This window comes from Sesamum indicum, linkage group LG5 (genome assembly GCF_026168435.1).
Source record: "Sesamum indicum cultivar Baizhima isolate 11 linkage group LG5, ASM2616843v1, whole genome shotgun sequence".
Lineage (NCBI taxonomy): Eukaryota > Viridiplantae > Streptophyta > Magnoliopsida > Lamiales > Pedaliaceae > Sesamum > Sesamum indicum.
Window position 1 is genome coordinate 15,508,057 of NC_142661.1, and position 23,509 is coordinate 15,531,565.

The 23,509-nt window shown below is 32.5% G+C and overlaps 1 protein-coding gene across 2 annotated transcripts; it reads left to right on the forward strand.

The window, feature by feature from the left end:
* The first annotated feature begins 1,468 nt into the window (after positions 1–1,468).
* LOC105162051 (putative RNA-dependent RNA polymerase 5) lies at positions 1,469–23,395 on the forward strand. 2 transcript variants are annotated; one of them, XM_011079955.3, is made up of 19 exons: positions 1,469–1,867; positions 4,090–4,357; positions 4,453–4,591; positions 5,034–5,108; positions 8,177–8,333; positions 10,399–10,612; positions 10,711–10,798; positions 10,918–11,061; positions 13,332–13,406; positions 13,501–13,572; positions 15,167–15,273; positions 17,785–17,933; positions 18,602–18,827; positions 19,402–19,627; positions 20,773–20,918; positions 21,708–21,870; positions 22,384–22,528; positions 22,645–22,805; positions 22,882–23,395. In XM_011079955.3, the coding sequence occupies exons 1-19, from the start codon at positions 1,555–1,557 to the stop codon at positions 23,122–23,124; spliced, it is 3,111 nt and encodes a 1,036-aa protein (XP_011078257.1). In that variant the 5' UTR covers positions 1,469–1,554; the 3' UTR covers positions 23,125–23,395. The 2 variants fall into 2 exon arrangements, with proteins under 2 accessions (XP_011078257.1, XP_088736703.1); XM_088880577.1 differs by having other exon boundaries at positions 1,496–1,867; positions 4,071–4,357.
* The last annotated feature ends 114 nt before the right edge of the window (positions 23,396–23,509 follow it).

Below are 23,509 nucleotides of genomic sequence, written 5' to 3' on the forward strand. Positions count from 1 at the left end.
CAAGTCAACTACTTCTGTGTACAATGTTGTCAAGCTCAAATAATTGTCACTATCATAACAAAACAATAATAGGAAATAAGTTAATTCGGCAAATAAACGCACAACAGATCTGCAAAATAAACACATGGAGAAAATTGTAATTTTGGTTCCAAAGTATATGGTAGTTTGTAATATTAATACTATACTTCTGAAATGGTTAATATAAATTTTGCACTTTAGAAAAATATTACAAAATTAGTCGCACAAAAAAAAAAAAAAAATTGCAACATTTGGGACTAACTTTGTAATACTTTTTTGAAGTGCAAGACTACTCTCTCAAATTGAAGCCCCAAAACAGCATTGAGGTAAAGGATCTTTCGTCTTATTTCTTGATTTTTCGAAGTAGAAACGGAGTTTAACAATTGAATATCGGAAATCCTACTTATTTTACTGAAGAAAAAGGCATGCATGAACCCTTAATTTGGTCTAGTCGTCCAAAAAAGACAACACTGATGTGTATTTTAGGGTTTTTATTTTCAGAAAATTCTAATTTTAATTTGAAATTTCTATATATAGTTTGGGAGGTTTTTGTGAAATTGATGCTTGAAGGTTTTTTTTTTAAATCCAGCGAGAAAAATTGATGTATCATTTTTATATAATTTTATCATCATTTAATACAATTCTCGAAATAAAACGAAGTTTTTAAGTAATGTAAATTGATGTTTTGAAAGTAATGATATATGTATTGAGACCAATGTGTAAAGTATGTAGTTTATGACTGTTGGGATATTTTGTCTGCATATGAATTGCTCTATTTTGTAATATTCATTTTGTTACTTATGCATATTTAACAGAATTTTGTACACTTACAGTAATTTTTCATTTCAAATTAATCAGAGAGTATTACAATTTAATCCAACAGTAAATATCAACAATTACACACAATCTGATAAAGAATAACTTACATTAAGGTTCACAGGGAAAATTTGTTATAAAAATATCTTTAAAAAATTAAAAAAAAATGTAAAACTATAATTAATAATTTAAAAATATATTTTATCATTTCACAATAAAAATTAATAAAAATTTAACGAAAGCAAATAAAATGGGTTTGTTGTATGATGGCTATATAAAATCAGGAAGTACATTTAATTTTTCAAATAATGAGAAGGTATGTATAATTATATCAGATTTTAGAAAGATGGACGCAGTTATCCTATTTTTTAAGTATAGGTTCACACTAAGCCGACAAAATAAAATCCAATCTTAGTTTAAGTAAAAATTAAAATTTATTTCATAACAAATGGTTCGAACAACATTAATTTATAAATTTTCATCATCTCTGTCCAAATAGCAGTAAGCAGTGTAGGCAACAGTAAAAGCTGTAAGCCAATTTTCGTAACATTCCATCACAAGCAGAAAAGCGGGAAATCCCGTACGATGTACCCCACTTGATTTTTGTCACCAATTAAAACCTGCTTCGCCTTTTCACATCACTCTCTCTCTCCATCTCTCTCACTAACGCTTTCAAACTCCCACAAGAAAAAGTTTCAAATCAACAAGAAGAAAACGAAGATGGACGCTTCCTCGCCTGATCAAGAAGTTCGTCTACCAGAACCGGTGGAAATGATCATTCAAAGAATTTGCCTGGAAAAAAACCAGCCACCGCTGAAGAAGTATGCCAGAAATATGCTGGCGGAGATCGGAGAGCAAGCGGCACTGGAGGTGCTCACAACCGTTTTATCCTCTAAAACCATTCGGAGCTTCGGCGGATACGTCGCCTTTTTGGTCAAGAAAGACTTCCCAAATCAGGCTGCCGCTGTGCTCAGTGCTTATGGTTCTCCTCATCAGTGCTCTACTTCTCCCAACAAATCTCCCCACACACCGTGTAAGTAAATTTCTTATCTTTCTTCTTCTTTGCATTTCTTTTTTCCGCTCTCTGTTCTGTATATTGTATTTGGTTTTCTTTCAGATACTGTCGTTTGGGTTGGTGCCAAGGTGGTGACTATGAACTGTAGAAATTACTGCTAAATTCTCTTGAAAATTATTGGTTAGCTATCAAACTTTGTTATGATCTTGGACAAAATAGCAAAAAAATGAAGTAAGCTTTTAACTTTGTCCTCGGGGAAGATTCTAGCATTTGCACTGTATTTTGAAATTTCTGGGTGTGAATGTGATGTTTACTTTGCCAAACTAGATGTAAAGGTTGTTTACTTTGCCAAACTAGCCTGGATATTGCTGGGTTTCTCTGTCAATTCAGCAATATATAGTATTTCCTTTGCTGGACAAGGTCCGCTTGGAACCCACCAAGGCCGTTAAAGCCCGCCTTAAACCCCAATTAATCTAACCTCTATTCATTTTCCTTTTTCTTTCAGTAAAATCTTAATTCCTTAATAAGTGGCCAAGGAAAAAGAGAAACATTGACGAAAATTTGATGAAAAATGGATGGATGACATTAAAAAATAAATTTTCTTATTATTTAAATCTAATCATTATATAATCTGATTTAGCTGTTGTCATGAGCTGCCAATATAAGTCTACAAATTTTAAAATATCACAAAAAGTGCTGGATTTCAAGATGTGAAGTGGGCTGGATTGTCGGTAAATTGCAATTAACCCTATTTTCTTGGTAAATTGGCAAATGTAGTGATGTCAATACATTTTCATGCTAGTGCCAGCTTGTAAAAATTATTTTCAAAATAATGTATACGAGTGTTTTTACAAGCTTAAAGAAGTATCAACTCTTGATTTTTTCCAAAAAAGCTTTAAATAGCGCGCCAAGCAACTTAAAGGATTTTTTAGCTGCTCTTATTTTTTGTGTATAAATTCAATTCAATTTTGAAGGACTTTATTGTAGTAATTTATTCCAAATTTACCCTTCTTCAATTTATTTTTTGGATTTGCATATCTAAAGTTGACATTGGATTCTTTTCGATAATTTAAATTGTTTAACAAATTAACATTTAAAGTTTTTCATAATTTTTTGATTTTATTAGCTACAGGATTTGATATTTTTTCTAGGAGTGGGTTGTTTGGATGGGGTAGTTTCTTAGACGGTGATGTGGAAATGTCATTATTACCCTTTTGGTCTTTTAAGGAACAGAGATAAAAGTAAACTCAAATATTGAAATGACTATTCTACCCTAACCATATAGGGAGTATATGTGATATTATAATGGATGTTAATGTACATATTGAAGACATGTAATTTTTTTTTCTCTTCTAACATTTAAAAATTAGTTTTGTTTTATCTTTTACTTTCACAATTCTTTTATTTTCCTCTTTTTTTACATTTATTTTGCCCTTTCTGCTGCCACCGCAACACTAGCAACCCAACACCTCAATCTCCTTGTTATCCCGGCAAAGCACCACATAACTCTGCTTGCTCTTCTTGCCCTCCCAATTCGTGCTCATTAGTCATACACATGTGTATACATGCTTTATATAAAAATATGTAAGTACCTCTACTTGCACATAAAGTGGAAAAAATGTTGCATGTCCATTTTTGGACAGTTTCAGCCACGTCAATTCTAAAATTCACTTTGCAAGTACACCACCCTGACACATACTAGCAACTAGCAACTGATATTGTCCTTGATAAACATGTGAGTACCGGAACAATACTGTGGTTTGGTTGTAAGAGATGTTACCTATACTGATGTTCTTATTCTACATGAGTTCGTTATACATTCAGTTGTCCGAAATGTGAGAAGTATAAATTTCAAATTACAGCTTGAAGTCAAAACTAACAAAAAAGATATTGGTAAGCTGTGTGGATCTAGCTTTATGTTGAAACTGAACATTATTCTTCTCAACGCCTTTTAACATTTGATTAAATTCTGAAAGGGATGATTTATGATTTCTTGCACATTTTGGATGGGAAAGAGAGTAAGGTGTACTTTACCTAAGGACGGCATATGGAGGTCATCTCTACCAGTGCAAGTTTTTGTTTGTTGGTCACTGGTCAAATACTTTTAGCTGCAGTTTTAAATTTCTTGTTTTTCTTGCTATTGTGAGATACAAACTGCTGAATTTACTCCTCTGGCACCTGTTGTTTTTCTTCTAACTTCCTTGTTGCGTTGTTTATATAGTCATTTGTATTGTGGTCAGACTATGAAAGGTTGCGGTCACCTGTATCAAGTTTCTCAGTGGACTCTATCCCATCAAATTTGAATAAGACAGGCCCTCAAAATATCAGGTGCAATCTATCTTTTGAAAATGAAACTCTAGAGAAGAGTTGTCCTGGTGCTAGATGTCAATCACCACTCCCTGATGAACTTAGGGAGATGACAGATTCTGTCACAATCAGTCAGCAGTTGATGATCCTGAGCCAGCTCCAGTTCAGGAAATTATTTTTGGTTCTAAGCTATATTGGGAGGTTAAGTTTACTTATTGTTCGACTGTTGTTCCATGTATTTTTCTGATAATAAAAAAATTGATCTGATATCCAATTAAAAGCAATTCAACGCATAGGCAAAAACTGGAAGCTGTGGTAAACCTAGACGGTGCCAATGAAATATATAGTATGAAGGATCTTCCTATGAACGATTTTGAGGCCAAAATTTGGAACTCATATGGGAAGAAATTCTGTGAGGAATCGGACCGTAGCCAGGTTAGTTATACATCTAATAAATGCTCTTTCTATTGTACTTGTTACAGTCATACTCTTTTGTTGAGCCCATATAAGGTACAATCTTTATGCGCTCATTTGAATGCTTCAGCCTTTGAATTTGTTTCTGAGTTTTAGGAGATAGTTCAAAGATGATAATCTTGTGCACTCGTTACATTGTGCCATAGAAAGTTGTCTACAGTTAATGTTTCCAAAAGACTTGTACTTCAGGAAAGAGATCTATTTCATATTGACTGTTCAATAAGGAGCATCATTACTCATATGTTGACTGAAGGGCTAGATTTTATTCTTGAAATGAAAGAATATAAAACTGAACTACAATTCAATGTGTGAGCTCTCAATATTTGCAGCCTTGATCACTGTGTTGTAGAAGCTCTTGTTGAGTATCCAGTTTACATGACCTTTTTGTGCTTTCTTCTTGCAGTATCTTGATTGGGATTCACAAAAAACCCATCACTATTACTGCCATGTATGCCGAGATGGAAGTTATTATTTCAAGGTTATTCTCACTTTTTGTGTATTTTATGTGTTCACTTACTTCTTCTCAAAGTGATTAACAACTCTGCATGACTATATCTTGTATTAACTTTTAAAATGTACGCATGTTGCAAATAATTTGTGGAAAAGATTAAGTTCATAAAAATTAATCTTGAATATAATTCAAGAATTTAAAAAGTATCTTAATTATTGTAAATATGAATGACAATAAAATCTCACTAATACCTAGTTACTTAGGTTAATGCATTTTTTATAGATATTCTGTAGGATTATTTATTCTTCTAATGCATACTTCATAGATATTCTATTAGAATATTTATTCTTGTGATACATAAGTTAATTATATAACTTTTTTAGAAGTATAATTATGATTTAAAAATTTATGTACTGAAATATACTTATTCGATATCAAATGTTGTACTTTTGGTTTTACAACTTTAGTTCATATATTTATATGCAAAATCTTATTACATATATAGGTACATAAAGTACCATTGACATATAAAGGGTAAATTACATTTTTCCATTCGAACTGTACTGGTTTTTATACTTTGGCATCGAATTTCTTTTGAAAGTTTGTGAAATTTGCACTTTGTCATATATCACATGCTGCACATAAGCGAAAAATATCACATCATATAACCTTTAAATTTCATATGTGCATTGCATGTGATGTTTTTTCGATAAAAAACTTGGTTAAAAAATAATTATGAATGACAAAGTGCAAAATTTTGTAAAGTTGAGATGGTAAATTGACACGAAAAAGGTTTAAATAGCATAATATAAAAACGATTATAGTTTGAATAGCAAAATATAATTAACCCGACATATAAATTCATGTGACATTTCAACTAGTTTTGTCAAAATAGTTACTTGACCTAACTTGTCAATTGTCCTTTAGTAGTTAATTTTTTAACTAATAATTTTTATATAGTCTTTTAGCTATAAATATGTATTTATAATTGCCTAAAGGAAATTATTTATAGTTTTAAATTTATCATTGACAATTTGAGAAGAATAATGCATGTAAACATGTTATTGTGTTTTTGAGTTTTTTAAAGATAATATTTAGTTTTTTATTCATCAAGTAAAATGAGATACACTAATAAAAAATATCAAATTGAAAGCACGCCTTTATTTGAGTTTTTTATGATGGGGCAAATCTTCTACAAAAATATGTATTATTGTTTAAAATACTCATCATAAAACATATAGAGTTATTTTTCCAATATAATAATGTCAAATTATTTTTTCAAGTTTATAATATTACACTATTCAGAGTTATTTTTTCAATGTAATGTCAAATTACTTTTTCAAGTTTATAATATTACACTATTCAACATCTTAGAATATAAGTTAAGATCTTGTTAAAATTTGTGGAACTTTTGTTAATTTTCATATTTCGATTTTAATCTCACTTTTTGGTTAACAAATTATATTATTATTTTGAAATTTATCCTTCTAAAAGTTTGATGTTATTACGTATATATTTAATCAGTCATTTAAGTAGAACATAGAACACAACAAAATAAAATTTTAATGTTATTTTTTTGTTAACAAATTAAATTGTTATTTTGGTATTTATCCTATTGAAAGTTTAATATTATCATGGTTATATTCAGTGAGTCATTTAAGTAGTGCATGGTACAAAACAAAATGAAAAAGTGAACATAAAAGTATATTGGTTTTTCCACCTTGTAAGTATACATCTAACTTAAAGTTTTTCACTAAAGTAAGTTTTCTTAAAATAAGTTTTTCAGCAAGTCTTACTTAAATTTAAAAATAATATCCTTTTTAAAAACCATTTTAGAGTCCAAAACAAGATCAATTGATATGAAGTTAATGCTCATATCGCATAATCTAATTTTCTTTTTTACCTTGTGAAGAAGTTAAGAAACATAAAGTATTTTAAACACACTCATTATTCTATGACTATGTATATACATATATATATTTATATATTTTATTTACATAGAATGGATGTAGATACTACAAATTATATGTATGTATAACATATATAATATTCATAATATATATTGATTCAGTATATACAGTTTAGAACATATGCATATATGTAAAAAATGTGTTAGGTATTTTGTCATTTTATAAGAAAATTATATAATCTAATAAACTTGTAAATTCTTATCACAAGACAAATTATTTAAAATAATACAAATAACATAATACAATCAACGTTAAATTTAAAAACAATAACAATATTGACTTACATAAAACCATTTAGAATAACATTATTGTAGGGTCAGTGAAAATTCAAGGATATATTTATGCTTTATTGTGGGAATAAGATGGAGATAGAAATATAATAAAGATAAAGATCAAAAAATCTGTGCAGCCTTTCAGTTTCTCTAACATGTTTAATTATTTCATATTCTTCTATCTTCTAAAAGAGTACTTTTAAGTATATTGTATGGCGAATATAATGTAAAAAGTATTTAGCAAGAAGTAATAAATATAAAAAGTAATTAACAGAAGTAATACAAATAGCATAATATATAATAAAAATTAAAATTTAGAAAGAATGATAATAGTGACTTACATAAAACCATTTAAAATAATATTATTATTGGGATATTAAAAGTTCAATGACATGTTTGTGCATTTATAATAGTAATGATAGACATATGCATGTAACAAATATAGAGAAGAACGATATTGGTGTGTCTTTTTAATTTATTTGATTTTTTCAAATTATTTCATATTCTACTATAAAGGTTTTTCCTTGAGTATATTACCTTGCGAATATAATATAAAATGTAATACTAGGAATTAATAAATATGAAGAGTAATTAATATGAACAATAAATATAAATATGATAAGTAATTATAGCAAGTATTAATATAAAAACTAATTAATAGGCGTTAGTAGGTACACTATGTTACATTCCTGCACTTAAAACTAATATATTATAAGGTTAGTTAGGTCAAAGGAAAAGAACACAAGAAAATATAGAAATAGTAATTATTTCAGCCGTTCTTGGTTTTGTTGTATTTCACTTTGTATATTGTTCGTTATCCTTATTACCATAATGTATCTTTTGGATAATACAGGGTCCCTATTTGAATAGTTTCAGAACTCACTTACAGAGGTCATTGGGGGATGATAGCATATTGATAGTCAAGTTTTTAGAGGATGACTCAAATACCATGGGCAGTAGTGTTGTTGAAGAAGGAATTCTTGTTGGTCTGAGGCGCTATCGATTTTTTGGTGATTATTCTGTTTATTTTCCTTTAGTGTGGATTTCTTTATACTTTCATTTCCTTATAGCTTAAATGAGCAAAACTTTCTTAGGGGAATACATAAACAATCCACTCAGTGCCAAGCTCTCATTAAGATAAATAATTTTTAAATGTATGTTTTTAAAACTTTATTTTTTTGGCTCACACTCCCACTCCACTTTATGTGATTTAGGTTGTGATATTGTCTATGGATGTGATTTTGCCTATTTGCAAGCTTTTAGTTCGTAGAGTTAATTTGCTACCAATCTTTAAATCCCAAGTGACCCTAATGTTTGAGTGTCTTTAATCTGACGATGTGCTTGCCTTATCTATCTTTAATCTTGTTAGAATTTGTAGTACGACAATTTGTGTTATTGTATCCTAATTGCCTAAAAACAAAAGTGTAATTGGTTTTGGAAGTTTAGAGTGAGATGTCTGATAATTCACGACTTGCATACTATTCGAAAGGCGAATGAAATAAATTTCAAAACCAAAACGCGTAAGATTTTTAAAACTTACCTTTGTTTATGTAAAAAATTGATCTTCATTGCTAATGCTCCTCACCAACATGATCTTGTGAAGATATTGAATTATTTATACATCTTTTGTAGATCTAAATACATAATCAAATAGAAAATGATGCAGTCACAAAAACTCACCTCCACCTAAGCATTATTTAGGGAAAAAGTTGATGAAGAATGAAGAAGAAGTACAAAACAATGATAGAGGAAGAAAAAACAAAAAAATGAATAAAATAGAATTTATGTTAAGGGTATTGATGGGTGTGCACATTATATTGGAGGGGATAAATTCTAATATCAATTGCTTTGAAAGATAAATGTTGCATCATCTTCTTTAGGGGTTCTGTTTGTTTTTTGGTTTTTTCAGGGTGGTTAAATTGTACCAAATAATTAATATAGAGAAATATGATTTTGCACAATTTAATCTTGATGAATCTCTTATGTTCTAGAATATTATGTAGAAGGATTAGATCATAGTGCCACTACTTTTATGATCGAAAAATACCATGCCTCATTTTCTCTTAATTGTAAAGAAATTTGGTTTTGTAATGAATAGTATAGTGAATAATGGACATAATTCATTAATTTTTTATGAAGAATGGAAGAAAGCTCCTTTCAAATCTTTCTAAAGTAAGTTTCTATGCAACTGTCATCAATATTCTGTATAAATAAGATTTGCATTTTATATGAATGCACTTGAACATTTTATATCGGAACAAATAATCATTATTTTATTTCATTTAACCATTTAATGCTCATCTGTACTGGAAATATTTTATAGATGAAATATATCTTAAAATGTGTTTGTTAACATTCTATTGATTATTAATTATATTTGTGAGATATATTGTTAGAGTCGAACTGTGACTCTAAGTTCTCTAACCATGTTTGGTCACATAGCACTCAGTACCTAATAAGAAACATTAATTTGAGCTGAGAATCTATATGCCAAACATTTGGTATTTATACACATGCACTTAAAAAGTGTTTTCTTTTGAAAGGTACCTGAATGATGTTTCAGTGAATTGATTTTCCTAAGGAGGTTTCTTCTGAAATTGATCCACTTTCCTAAGCAATATGCAAATTCATTGACAAGACATATGTTTTCAACTCTTTGTTTGTCCATTTCTTTTGTATTCTCTTTTTGTACACATCAGTTTCATCATTTATGAAGAAATTTATTTGTTTTATTTTAGAGCATGCATCTTTTTCTTGGACTTTAAACACGTCCATGCTCTAAGCTCGAATGCTTGGCGAGTTTGACTATTTTTCTAAGCATGTTCATAAACAAGTCCATTGATATAAGCAATCTGGTCATATTGATAAAAACTTAGACCCCTTTTTAAACTGCTGATGTACTCGTAGACTAGAAATGGCTGAAGTAATATACGATTTTATTGTGTCATATGTATCTTTATCCTAGAGGCTTCAAGGACTAGGAATTGCAGTAATTCTAAATGCCTTTTGCACGTTTAGCTTGTTCATTTATTCTTAAAATTGCAACAGTTAGTCTTGATTTTGGCTATTGAACAGTGTTCAAAGATGAGCGCAAAAAGGTGAAGAAGATCCAAATGGTGGAGAAAAAGTCCACTTACAGTGCTGTTAAAGGCTATTATGTACGTGTTGACTCTGTATGCCCTCACGGTTATGAGGAAGGTTATATTTTGTCAAGAAAAACAATTAGTGAAGCAAGGCGCCTCTTCATGCATATACATACTGTCTCAACCATAGAAAAATACATGGCCAGGTTGGTATCAGCATAGCTTTCCTCTTTGATGTTGATGTCCGTGGAAGGTCATTTTGTGAAAAAAATTTTAGTCTTTTAATCATTTTGATGTCACTCAGGTTTTCCTTGATTCTTTCAAAGACAAGAAAGCTTGATATTGACTTTAAAGCTGTTACAATTCAAAGAATTGAAGATATCCCGTTCCGAGTATAGTATACTTCATTTAAGTATCCCTATCTTGAGCTCTCCCATGCTAGTTGATTTTTCTTTTGATATTCAGGGGATGCACAGTGGTTAATTTCTATTTGTCTTGTTTTGTGCTTTAGGATGAGAATGACTCAATTATACATGATGAAGATGGGAAACCTATTTTACATACGGATGGAACAGGATATATCTCCGTGGACTTGGCAATGAAGTGTCCAAGAAGTTTTTCTTTGGCAAATGATATCACAGATAATAGTTTCGAGGTCTGGAATTTAGTTTTCTTATAATTTGCCTTTGTAAGTTATGTTTACTTCCAATTTGTCTTTTACTTGCGATGTGTGGAACTTTGTGTGCTTGTTACATTTCACTTCCGATTTTTCATGGTCTTTGCCTATCTAACTTGATTTACACTCAGATGTGCTCATGGTGATACCTTGCTTACATCGAGCTAATATGAGCTAGTTTTTTCGCTTTTCACCTGAATTTGATGGAGTTTCCTTACTCCCTATTTGCAAAACCCCAAAGAATTATATGAACATGAAATTATACTAGTATCATATTAGTTGATAGTGATGATGAATGTCTAAAGGAGAATCATGTTGAATGAGCTAAAGATGGACAAATTCATGGTAATTATTATTTACTTGTAATGTATAATGTAATGGTGAACACAGAGTAACTTATCATGATTCTCAGACTCGGTTGTGACAATTACATTGGACCTCTCTATAAAGAGCCTTCTCTAACAATACATCATAAAGAGTATATTAGGTACTAATCACATATACAAAGTGTGGGCAACATTTGTCAATGAATAGATAAAAGATAAAAAATATATAAAACAGTCACTTCTCTGTAAATTCTAAGATCTTGGCGTTTGTGCACATTAAGCAAAAGGCGACTCTTCTCTTTGGTATTTGCTCAAGATTTTAAGGTTGAGACAAAAAATCTGAGCATCCGAGCATGTAGATCCTACAGAAAATCCTGTGGGCAGAAAGCACGTAAGAAGCACAGATGTGGAGTTTGTGACATGGTATAGTTTCATCCATTTCTTCACTGACCAGAACCTCTAAGAATATTTTGGTGCAAGAAGAATGCACCATGTGGATAGAACAAAGGGCACCATGATGGCTGATGAGCCGGAAGTGATTATTGTGACTGGCCAGGCAGCGGAATGCTTCATATGCATGCAAATGATCCTCGATAGATGAAAGCATAAGAGTCTACTTGCCACTAGACATGCATTGATGGTTTCAACATTGACCTTGGGCATGGAGGTAAGTTGCCTCATCGAGACACCTGGTGCAGCTTGGCTCTTGTACATTGATAACCACAAAGTGTGTATCTTATAGTGCCGTGGCGGTGCACACTTTGATGCATTCACTCTTAAGTTCTGTGTCAAGTGTGCTACAGATCATGATAAGGCTGAGAATGATAGATGGCCATCCTTAGACTCAAATGACTTGCAGGCGTCAAACAAGTTACTATGATGGTTGAAATTCAGGCCAAGCCACTTTGCTCCCAGGGTGTCCCAATTCTCTTTTCTTTATTCAAGTTGAAAAAGTTGTACATTTGCAATTTCAATTTCTCACTTGTTGAAAGGAGTTATCGGAAAAAATTAGGCAAAGTATTACTTCTAACCCCACTCTAATTACGTACTTGGTTTGAGATGCTCAAACAAATAATTAGATTAGTGAAGAGGTGCTTGATAAAGTCTTCAGTTTTCATTATTATGATACATTATTTAGACGTTTAATAAAGTACAGGATGTTTTGATGTTTCACCCCTCAAGTCGAATGGTATGCTATAAGAATGTTGCTTGTTAATCTTTGAACATGTTATAGGAAGTTCTGGGAAAAGGTCTTCATGTCTCTTAATTTCATATATTTGCTTTGATCACCTACACTGACAAGCATCATAATCACTGGCACTCCCTCCTACAACCAGAAGTAGAATAGCTCTTGGATTCCTGGCCGCTTCTAGAAACTTCCATCGACGCCCATCTTAAAGGTTTATGTGTCTGTTTCACCTCTTCAAATTATTTGGAGATTTTGTACTGAATCTGAAAGAGTACATAGGTTCTTAGAGTGCTGGTAGGTTATTTCTCTTCAAAAGCTACTCATAATATGTAGTATGTTTAATGGCCTTAGATCATATGTATTGTGGGTAATCTATAGTACATTAAGGACACATAAAGGTTGTTTCTATTTCGAATGATAGAGAAACTTGTTCAACACTGAGGCATTTTTATTTCTTTGCAAATAGTACCAATTTTTTTTCCAACTTTATCTCGAAAGCTAAGACCATAAGAATGTAATACAACTTTGCATGGATTACATATAAGCTTGTTTGCCTTACTCATGTTATCGGTTTACAAATAAATGCTGCCATCTTCTTTGACCTTTTAGATTATATCTTGAAGAGTTTGGCTCATATAAGAGTGCAATTTTTGCTGTTTTTCGTGAAAATTATCAAAAGATTCCACTATCTAAGGGTTTGTCTATTGTTAACTCATTTGCTTTTCTATCTTTAGAAATACGAAGAGATTGTCAACATTGAAGACACAGCCTGTCAAAAAAGAGGAGCAGAAGCTAGGAATAAGGAGCCGGTAATTTCTTTTCTCTGCTTGACAGTACAAATTCTTAACTTCACGATTCTTAAATTCTTACCCAAGAATCTTCTTCTTTGTTCCACTCTTTCAGCCTTTGCTAATCCAGTGCCGTTTGTTCTATGATGGTTGTGCTGTCAAGGGAACTCTTCTCATTAATCGAAAGGTATGGCCAAGATTTATTGCGTGTATTTTGTATGCCAAGTTTATGAATCTAATGTATTGGTTCACAAGAATAATACATCTGGCATAGAGATCCAAAATTGAATTATTCTCGAGTTTATTGCCCAGAAGATTCTCCTTGTATCAGGACCTTGCTCAATATTGGTTGAGTTTATGTGCCATTTTTCGACATTACTGGTTTGTGTGCATTACTCATGCCCTCAGTCAGGACTCTTGTAAATGTACTTCGAACTGAGCTAATCTCCATGCAAATAAATCAAAATGGGTAGTAGAAGCACATTTATTTAATTGGCTACTGGAGCACCCATCGGTCCCCATCAATGTGTGGATATCTCAAATCTGCCCTAGTGAAAATCAATGTAATCTTATTCCAACTTTAAAATCTTGGCTTCATTGTGCATTAGTAATGCCCTTAACAAGGGAAATATCTATGCTTCCCCTAAGGTGGATAATGATGTATCAATACACTCTTTTAGCCATTACATAATCTTTATTGTTGGCTCTTCTTAGTTAAGTGAAACTACCTTGAAGATAATGATTATTTGGGTAAATGCTGAAGATTTTACGTTGTCGACACATTTTGATAGTCCATCCTTGGAATAACATTATAAATAGTGGATGTCTAATAAGTTTTGGGTAGAAAATTCATATGCAACCACCAAACATCTTGCCATTTGGAAAGTTGCCATAGCCCAAGGTAAAGTTTCGGCCGATAGGTTTGGAGGCAATTCTCGCATCTAACAAATTCTCTGCTCTATGTCCTACTTTTTTTTTTCTTTATATAGGGAAGTTAGACCTCCCTGTCCTAAGATTTGGTATATTTACACGTAAACCCTCTGTGATTTAGGAAATTAGAGCTCGTGATCAAAATGTTTGTTTTCGTTCAAAACATACATCTATTAGTTAAAATTTACGAAATTTGTTGATTTTGCTCAACTTTTTTGTTAATATAAGCAAATTTTGTGAATTTTACTGACATTTGGATTTATTTGTTGGACGAAAACAAATATCAGGGGTACTTTTCTCAAACCACAGGGGGCCTATGTAAAATTACACCAAACCTCAGAGGAGAGCATTGTAACTATCCCTTTTATATATTATACGCCCTTGGTTGAAGAAGTAAATTACTCTTTTTTTCTTCTTTTGTTTATTGTTGCCAACATGTAATATAAACTTTTATGTCAAGGAATGCAGTCATATCTACGTTTTAACTGTTTCTTTATCATAATATCTGACAATTATTTTGTGGTAGTCCTAGGTAAATAACATTTTCACTAACAAATATATATAGACATATATGCATCAGTTTCTTGATAAATTTTTATTAGCTTGACCAAAAAGTTTTAATTACAAAAGAAAAATTACTTTCAAGTGTTCAACTACCAACTTGTTCATGTATACTTTATTTTTGTTTCTCCGTCATTCTTTATTCATGTGAAAGTCATATAAGTAGTATTTGTCCTAGGATGATCATCCAGTAGTTTCAGTTAAAAGGCTGAAGTTCTTAGTGGTGAGAACTTCAGTTTTTGTTTCTTGCTCTTGTGTTTCATTACTTTCTTAATTGCAAACTGTTGTAGCTTGAGCCAGGAACAATCCAGATTAGACCTTCCATGATTAAGGTTGAGAGGGACCAGAAGTTGCCATTGGGAGAAACTTTTAAATCACTGGAGATTGTCGCCACTAGGTATGTTCCATGATAAATCATTTTGGTCCATTTAGAATGCATTTCTTGGTTGCTATTATTATAGATGCTGCAAGATAATATCGCAATGCTGTCTTTTTTATCATTGACATTCATATGCCAATGCGTTTGTTGTTTTCTGGTTTTTTATCGAAAAGTATCTTGTCTTTGTGTAATGCAAAATCCGAGATGAAAAGGTAAATTTGCAATATAAATTATATTGTTATCATACTCATTCGAAATGTGTGATTGAGATGTGGCAAAATGAATTAGGGTTTAATAATAAAACAAATTCAATGGATTCCCCACTTGCGCCCTAAATATAACAGGATCATTATTCACAAAGAGTATGTGTGTTTGTAAAAAGTATTACTTACAATAAAAATAATAAAAATATATTACATCCTTTTCGAACATGACTTAAGTTATTATTATGTTTTGATTTTAGCTTCTGTTTTCTCTAACAAAAATCTCATACTCCAAATAATGTCCTTTATTACTATTAATTTATTACAAAAGTATGACTATCAAAATATATTGTCTAATCTAACCTGATATCTAATCTAATACTATATAAAAGTATGAATCCATGTAAAAGTTTTTTCTTTTTTGACTTAACTAAATTATTCTTATAATATCATTGTTGTTAAGGATAAAAATGTAAATTGATAGACTTATTAATTAAATCCTACTATAGTTTATGATTTAGCATACGTAAAACAAATGGTAAAACATTTTCTTTAAGAAAATAATTCAAAGTGGGAGACATATTGCTGTTGGTGATTTTTGCATGATAACAATTTTTGTAACCACCAGCACAAGTCATCTAATTTTGAATTCCAAATATACCGTTTCCCTGTTTATTTTTGTGGTAATTTTTTAGCTGATTATTGGCAGTTTTAACATTATTTTACATCATTTTATTCCCTTAAAATTGTAATCTAGAAGGTTACTCTGCTATTGCTATTGTTTACATTAATTTGCAATATGTTTTTCTCCAACTAAAATCGTGACATTTTGTAATGAAAATGATGTAAACCAAATGATGGCGTTGCTAATCTGAAACATGTTATTTGACCTACTTTGTCCTTTCCAATTTATGAAATTCATTTACATTCTTGGTCACTGTTGGCACTGATTGATAGCCTTCAAACTGTTTATCTTTTCATTCTTTCTATCAAGAATCTCCGTTATTATTGTCCAATTTCAAATGATTTGGCATGTTTATGCTGTTTGAAAGAATTTGGATCTCCTTTGTTTCTACAGAAACTAAAGATAAAGAGTACATAAAAAAAAGTTTCAAGTGCACTCGTGTACACGAAAAGTAAATTAACGAATTCATATTTTGACAACAAAAAAGTTATGTTCCTGGACGATTTGAAACTGTCCATGTTGTGTGAATTCTTTTGGTTCCTCGTACATGCAAATTTTTAAGAGTGATTGGCTAGAAGACATATTTGAGACCTTAAAGGTGTTCATGTGAGCAATTCTTTGATGGAATCTCGAGAGGTGGTGTGGTCAGTGTATAGGTGATGAGTTCAGTGGGGTAGTCGTTACATGGGCTATAGTTTAGGGGTGAATAGTGTATCGCCCCCCCAACCCTGTCCCCTTGGGAAAAAAAAAAGAAAAATGATTTGATAAGCTTTTAAGATATTATAATATGACGAATAAAAATAATATTTGAATAAAGTATTTAAAAGGCCTAAAGTTAATGAATATTTAAAACCGATATTATAGGTAAATGGAGTACAAATTTTCCGCTCAACGACTTCATGGATGAAATGAGAATCAATTTCACTATGTTTAGTCCTTTCATGAAAAATTAGATTGCTTGCAATATGAATAACTATCTGATTATCAATAATCACTGTAACAGCTCATCATGTGAGAATTTGAATTCTCCAAATAAATATTTGAGCACATCATCTCATTGGTTGTGTGAGCCACAACCCTTTATTTTGCTTCTATGCTGGATTGAGCAACAGTAGTTTGCTTTGTGAGTGTTTAAGTTGCCTAAGTGAAGAGTTTCAAGAGTTACATAGCGGCATTTTTGGTAATGCTTTGGAGTCTCAACCTTTCGCATTTGACTGTATGGATAGAGAAGGTAGTCTTTACTTGAATATACGACAAACCTCTAGAGGTGAAATGCACTAAATTAGCATATCTGGGCAAGGTCTTGGAACACATACTGACTTTTTTTTTTTCTCTCTATTTTTATCATCTCTCGAAGATATGCATCCAATCATGCTGTTCACTTTGCTGATCTGAGTTTGTTTTGCAAGTCTACTAGCCAATAACCATCTCAGATTTACTTTAATGATTAACCAGGAAGCTCTTCTTCTTATTCCTTCCATTACTGCTTTGTAAGGATATGATTCAGTTAACACCGCCAATAAAGTCTATCTCGTAGTAATACTTGCCATGCCAAAATATGAAAACTGGAAGGCAAGAGTTCCATTTTATGATATGACAAGAATCACATATCAATTAGTGCAATATGGTTTCATCTTTCAGTCGTAGGCCAGGCAGAAATGCTCTTTCAAAATACTTAATTGCTCTTTTGAGCTATGGGGGTGTTCCTCAAGAATTCTTTTGCAACTTGCTTACAAATGCTTTGGAAGAGACTCGAAATGTGTACTCTGATACACGTGCAGCACTAAGAGGTATTTCTAAGAGCAACTCTTCATAGTATGTGGCTTTTTTTTTAAAAAAAATTGCATTTTACCATCTGAACTATGCCCGTATTTACACTTTGCTATCTAAGCTTTTTTGTGTGTCAAGTTACTATATCAAATTTGCTAAATTTACACTTTAAAATATGTAACCGTTTTCCGGATGATGTTTTTGTTGGAGAAGCATCACATGTGCAGTACATGTGATATTTTACCCATACATTGCCCTTAAATATGTCATGTGCAGTGCATGTGATGTTTTTCCGACAGAAAAATCCGTTGGATTATAGCCTTATTTAGCAAAAATTTCTCAAACTAAAGATGGTAAATTGACGTAAAAAAAGTTTAGATGTCTAAGTATAAAAACACACATAGTTCGGATGAAAAAATGCAATTTATCCTTTTTATTTTATTTTCTACTGATTTCTGGTTTCCAGTACATGTGTACTCCAAGAGGTTCCTTTCTTTTTCCTAGTACAAGTTCTTATGGTAATATCAGTCTCCCTCCTCTCGGGGCATTGAATTTTCAGAAAAAGTTAATGTTTCCTTAACTGGTTCCTAGAAACTTTCCGGCCAGGAATATCGGCCTACTCCCACTTGATTTTTATCTCAGCATAAGTTTGATTTTATCTTTTCTTGGAAACATATTCTTCTTGCAGTTGCTTCCAATTATGATGGACTAGAAGTTGGAGTTGTGGCACGAAGAATGATTTCTTCTGGAATACCACTTAGTGAACCATATCTCCAGCATTGTCTGTCAAGTCTGGAAAGTGGCGAGAAAATCAAACTTAAACAAGGGAAGATACCAGTCAGTGAAAGCTTTTACCTGATGGGGACAGCAGACCCTACTGGTGTATTAAAGAACCATGAAGTCTGTGTTATCCTGTATGTGAAAGTCCTTCTCTTGTTACTTTGGCATCTCAGCTTCTATCCAAGGATGGTCTACTTATCATAGTGCATGGCGTTACATGTTAAAATTTTTTGTAACAAAGTTATGGTGTTATGATTTAGTCATGCATCAAATTACTTCTTCCACATTCATGTCGAGTTTTTCTGATTTTGGAACAATTTTGAAAATCTCATAAAGCAGAGGACTAATAGTGTTTAACCTCCTATCTTATGGAGCTAAAAGTGTAATTTAGATGGCCCAAATATAGGCAAAACTGGCAGGCTTGAGCAATTTCACTTCTTCCCTGGGATTTTTTATTTTCTTTTCATAAAAGATCTTTGAGAATGTAGAGTACTTCTGTCTGTCACCTGTATATCAAATCCTTTGCAATGTACATGAACTATTGTGTATTTGTATTTCCACTGCAAACACTTCAAAATATCAACATATTAAACTTCCTTGTTTATGATTTCATTTTTTCCAATCCTCAACTGCCATCAAAATATTTAATGAGTTCTCTTCGAAATAAGAAACATGTGTCTTGCTGACGATATCTTGCTGAATATGCAGTGACAATGGTCAAATTTCAGGGAAGGTATTAGTGTATCGGAATCCTGGCATGCATTTTGGGGATGTTCATGTTATGGAGGCTGTATACAAGGAGGAGTTGGAAGAGGTGGTTGGCAATGCCAAATATGGCATTTTCTTTTCAACCAAAGGGAAAAGGTCTGCAGCTTACGAAATGGCAACTGGTGATTTTGATGGAGACATGTATTGGGTTTCAAGAAACCCTGAGGTTAGCATCTCTCGGATCAGAGATTAACTGTGGAAACTGTTTGTTTATATACTTATGTAGTTGTGTAAGTGTTTTGTGCTCCATTATGTTGCTTTTGGGCCGTATTTTCTCACACCTTAAATTTCATCTACTGGAGAAATTCAGGGTAAAATCCTAACTGTCCCTTGTTTCCAAAGAGCTTCAGATGGGAGTAAATCCAAATGCAAATTTATTCTGATCTTCTTTTATTTATAAAAAGAAAAAAAGTGGGGGAAAAACTTGATTGTGTACGAGTTGGCTGATGTGGGGTCTATCTATATGTTTTCTAAATATTGAGAGACTTGAAGTGTATCTTCAGTAGTGACAGAACCATCGCATCTATTTTGATCTAATGTTTAAGTTCCCTGGCACACTGAGTTTCTCTACGTGATTTCTATGTGGCATCCCTTGGTTTACTTTTTTCTTTTGTTCTTTGTTTTTATGATTTAATGGAGAACTATACTTCTGAAAAAAACATAGAATCTTTGTCACATTTGGTTCATTTCTAGTTCCTAATAAACATCTTCAGTTAGAGTAGTCAAGATGATTGAGAAAATTTATTTAGCTTGCAGATAATTGCTACTTGTTACGTTTTCATCAAATCTCTCTATCTTATTGTGCTTTCCAAGTCGCTCGTCTAGGGGTTTATGTCATTCAATGTGTACTATCATCCCACATCACATGGAGATAAATCTCAAAGTTCTCTTTTTCCTAGCAAGGCTTCTTTTCCTTGATTATCCAAATAAAGTGGACAATACCTAAGCCAAGTCGTCTAATCAAGATGGACAAGTACACGCCACACCATGGACTAAGACCAATAGGATGAAAAAATTGAAGAGGAAGAATGCAAGAAATCATGTTGTTTGTCCATTTGGTATAGAGCTGTGTACAGTACCTGGTAAAACAGCTTCATTTCTTGTTTGATTTACAATTTCAGTGGTCATTCATATCCCGTGTGAATTTTTGAACATGTAAGAAATGATTACGGGAAGAAATTGCTGAACTCGATTCAACAAAGAGATGATTGCTCAGGAATTGCATTCTAATGCTTCCTTATATATATATATATATATATGTATATATATACATCTTTTGTTTAAAGGTCGAATGCTTCTCATACATTTCAGCTATTAAAATATTTTAAAGCAAGTGAACCATGGAAACGCTTCTACTCAACACCTGCTGATTCGAAGATAAGAAATCCACGTGAGTTTTCAGATATGGAGTTGGAACATGAACTTTTTCAATTATTCCAAGAAGCTCGGGAACCAAGGTATTCACTTTTGGTTATGAACTAAAGTATCTTGGATGATGTATGTTTGGTAAATAAATTCTATATGATAGGTACTCCGTGTGCACTCTTGGACAACTTGTGCTTCTAATAAAATGATCCATAAACTGGTCTAAATTCTGATCGGAGCATATATCATTTGCTGAAGCATTCTACAATATAATCTGCTTTCTGAATCTAAATGGCAACAAACGACTATTTCGTGTGTTTAACTTTAACAAAATCATCCTTCAGATAAAAGTAAAATTCACCTTAATTCTTTTCATCTGTATTAAATACCTTGTGTATTTTATTTGCTACGTTATTCTCGAACTTCTCGTGATGTTACTTTCCCATTTATTTATGAATTTTATTACAAAAGAGGCAACTTTTCTTCTAGGGAACAATACTGTTAGGACTAGTGACCGCTCAAGAGGAGTAAAACATGGGGATTTGTCCTTGCAAACATGTAATGAGACTGTCTCCTTTGGAGTCTTCAGCAAGTGCCTTTTTTATTATATTCATGTCTATTACACTGTCAAATGCAAGTTGTTGCTTTTCCAGAAATAGCTATGAAAACTTCTGCAACCTTTGATCTGTATCAAAACATAGATTCAATAGGTTTGTTTAGAGCTTTTTCTGCAATGATTCCATGATTTGGTTGGATTTATCAGTTTTCATGCAGACTAGTCAAAGTTCAATGGTACATGATGTGCCTAATTCTGGCTCTCTTTTCTTTCCTCTTTTTGTTTTCCTTAAGTTGTTTTTGCTCGCATTTTATCACTCTGGCAGCTTCAGCATGGCGACAGCAGCAGATAGCTGGCTCACATTTATGGATCGGCTCTTGACGTTAGGTGATGATTGTGCCTCTGAGAAGCTTTCTTTGAAGAAAAAGATCATTCAGTTGATTGACATCTACTATGACGCACTAGATGCCCCAAAAAGTGGGAAAAAGGTTACTTTTGCTTGTTTTCAATATTTTTATGTGAGCTCTGATCTTTTAAAATGACCCATTTCTGCCGTTCACCATCTATACTATACTATTAAAATTAAGTAAGGGCATGTATTAACTAATTTGGGCTGGCAAAATGTGTCTTGACTTAAACAAAAGTTAGAAGGTTTAAAGAAAATTTGTTCCTTCTTACTAAAATCCACATACGCAGTTACCTTATTATATACATTCTACAACCATGTATCATTAGAAAATTATTATTGATTGTAAGTAGTTTTAACTTATATTTTGTTTAAAAATTCATTTCATCATCAATCCTTTGAATATGATAGAATTTTGATGAACATATATTCATTTTGCAGTCGAATATTATACACGACCAGTTTAGTTACTTGCCCGATTGTCATGTTTTATGGCTAGAATTGCTATTATAAATAAAATAATCACATTCATATGCTGGTAATATGGAAGATATTACCAGCATACTACTTACATGTTCTGGTACTCACAATTCAGGTTAAAGTTCCTAACGAGTTGCGAGCGGAGATGTATCCGCATCACATGGAAAGGGGGGCTGAGTTTAGCTACAACTCATCCTCTATATTGGGCCGAATATATGATAAAGTACAGGCGTTTAAAAACGATGCTGTGCCCGGAAAAGGTAACTTGAATTGCAATCAACAATTTATGCAAGTCATTCATCAATACTGGTGCAACTTCAAGTCAATAATTCTAGCTGATGACAGTGCTAACTTGACTACTCTGCACCTTCTCCAGAAATCTGGAAATTGCCGTTCCTTGACGATCCGATCCCTGAGCTATACCTCAAGTGGAAGGCTAGGTATAAAGATTACCGAGAAGAAATGACAAGTGCCATGAAATCCAGCGACGAATCTAAGGATCTGGCTGCACGTGATGTTATCCACAAGTACAAGCAGGTATTAAACTTTGCTCCTTGAGTGTAGTTTTCATGAAAAAATGGAGCTGTCATGTTAACGACCTGTGAAAATGCAGTTGTTGTATGAAGCTCCTTGTATGGAAGAAAGTGCAAAGAATACTGAAGAGATCTATGAGGAATCTGTCGCTATATATCATGTGGTGTACGACTATGCAATGCGTCATGGTGTGACGAGATGCAGTTTTGCATGGAAAGTAGCAGGGTCTGCACTGTGTGATCTGTGTGCCTGGAAATTAGCTGGTCCAAAGGAGGAGCCGATTGCAATTTTACCGTCTGTTCTTCGCGAGCTGTTGAAATAGTGGCAAGCATGGCTGTGCTTGTACTGAAATGCAGCCTTATCCTCATCTTTGTTGTACAGTCTGTATGCATGCCTATGTGTTCTCTGTGTATCATATGTCATTCTCTGTTGCCTAGCTATCACTTCGGGTGACTTGAGTATTTATAGTTACATTAACTATGAACTGATTCGAGCTTTACATGTTTAGAAACATGTATTTTGGCATCCTTTACTTGGGAGTATTGGTCTGTCCGATGTCCCTATCAATCAAGTACAATATTTTGGTTATTTCATTTTGATGGAGCGCGTGATAAGATGCAGCCCGTCATAGCATCCGATTGTGGCATGATTCCTATCCAAGCCAAGGTGGTGGTGGTATTCGCCTTACTTCCTACTAATTCTAATTT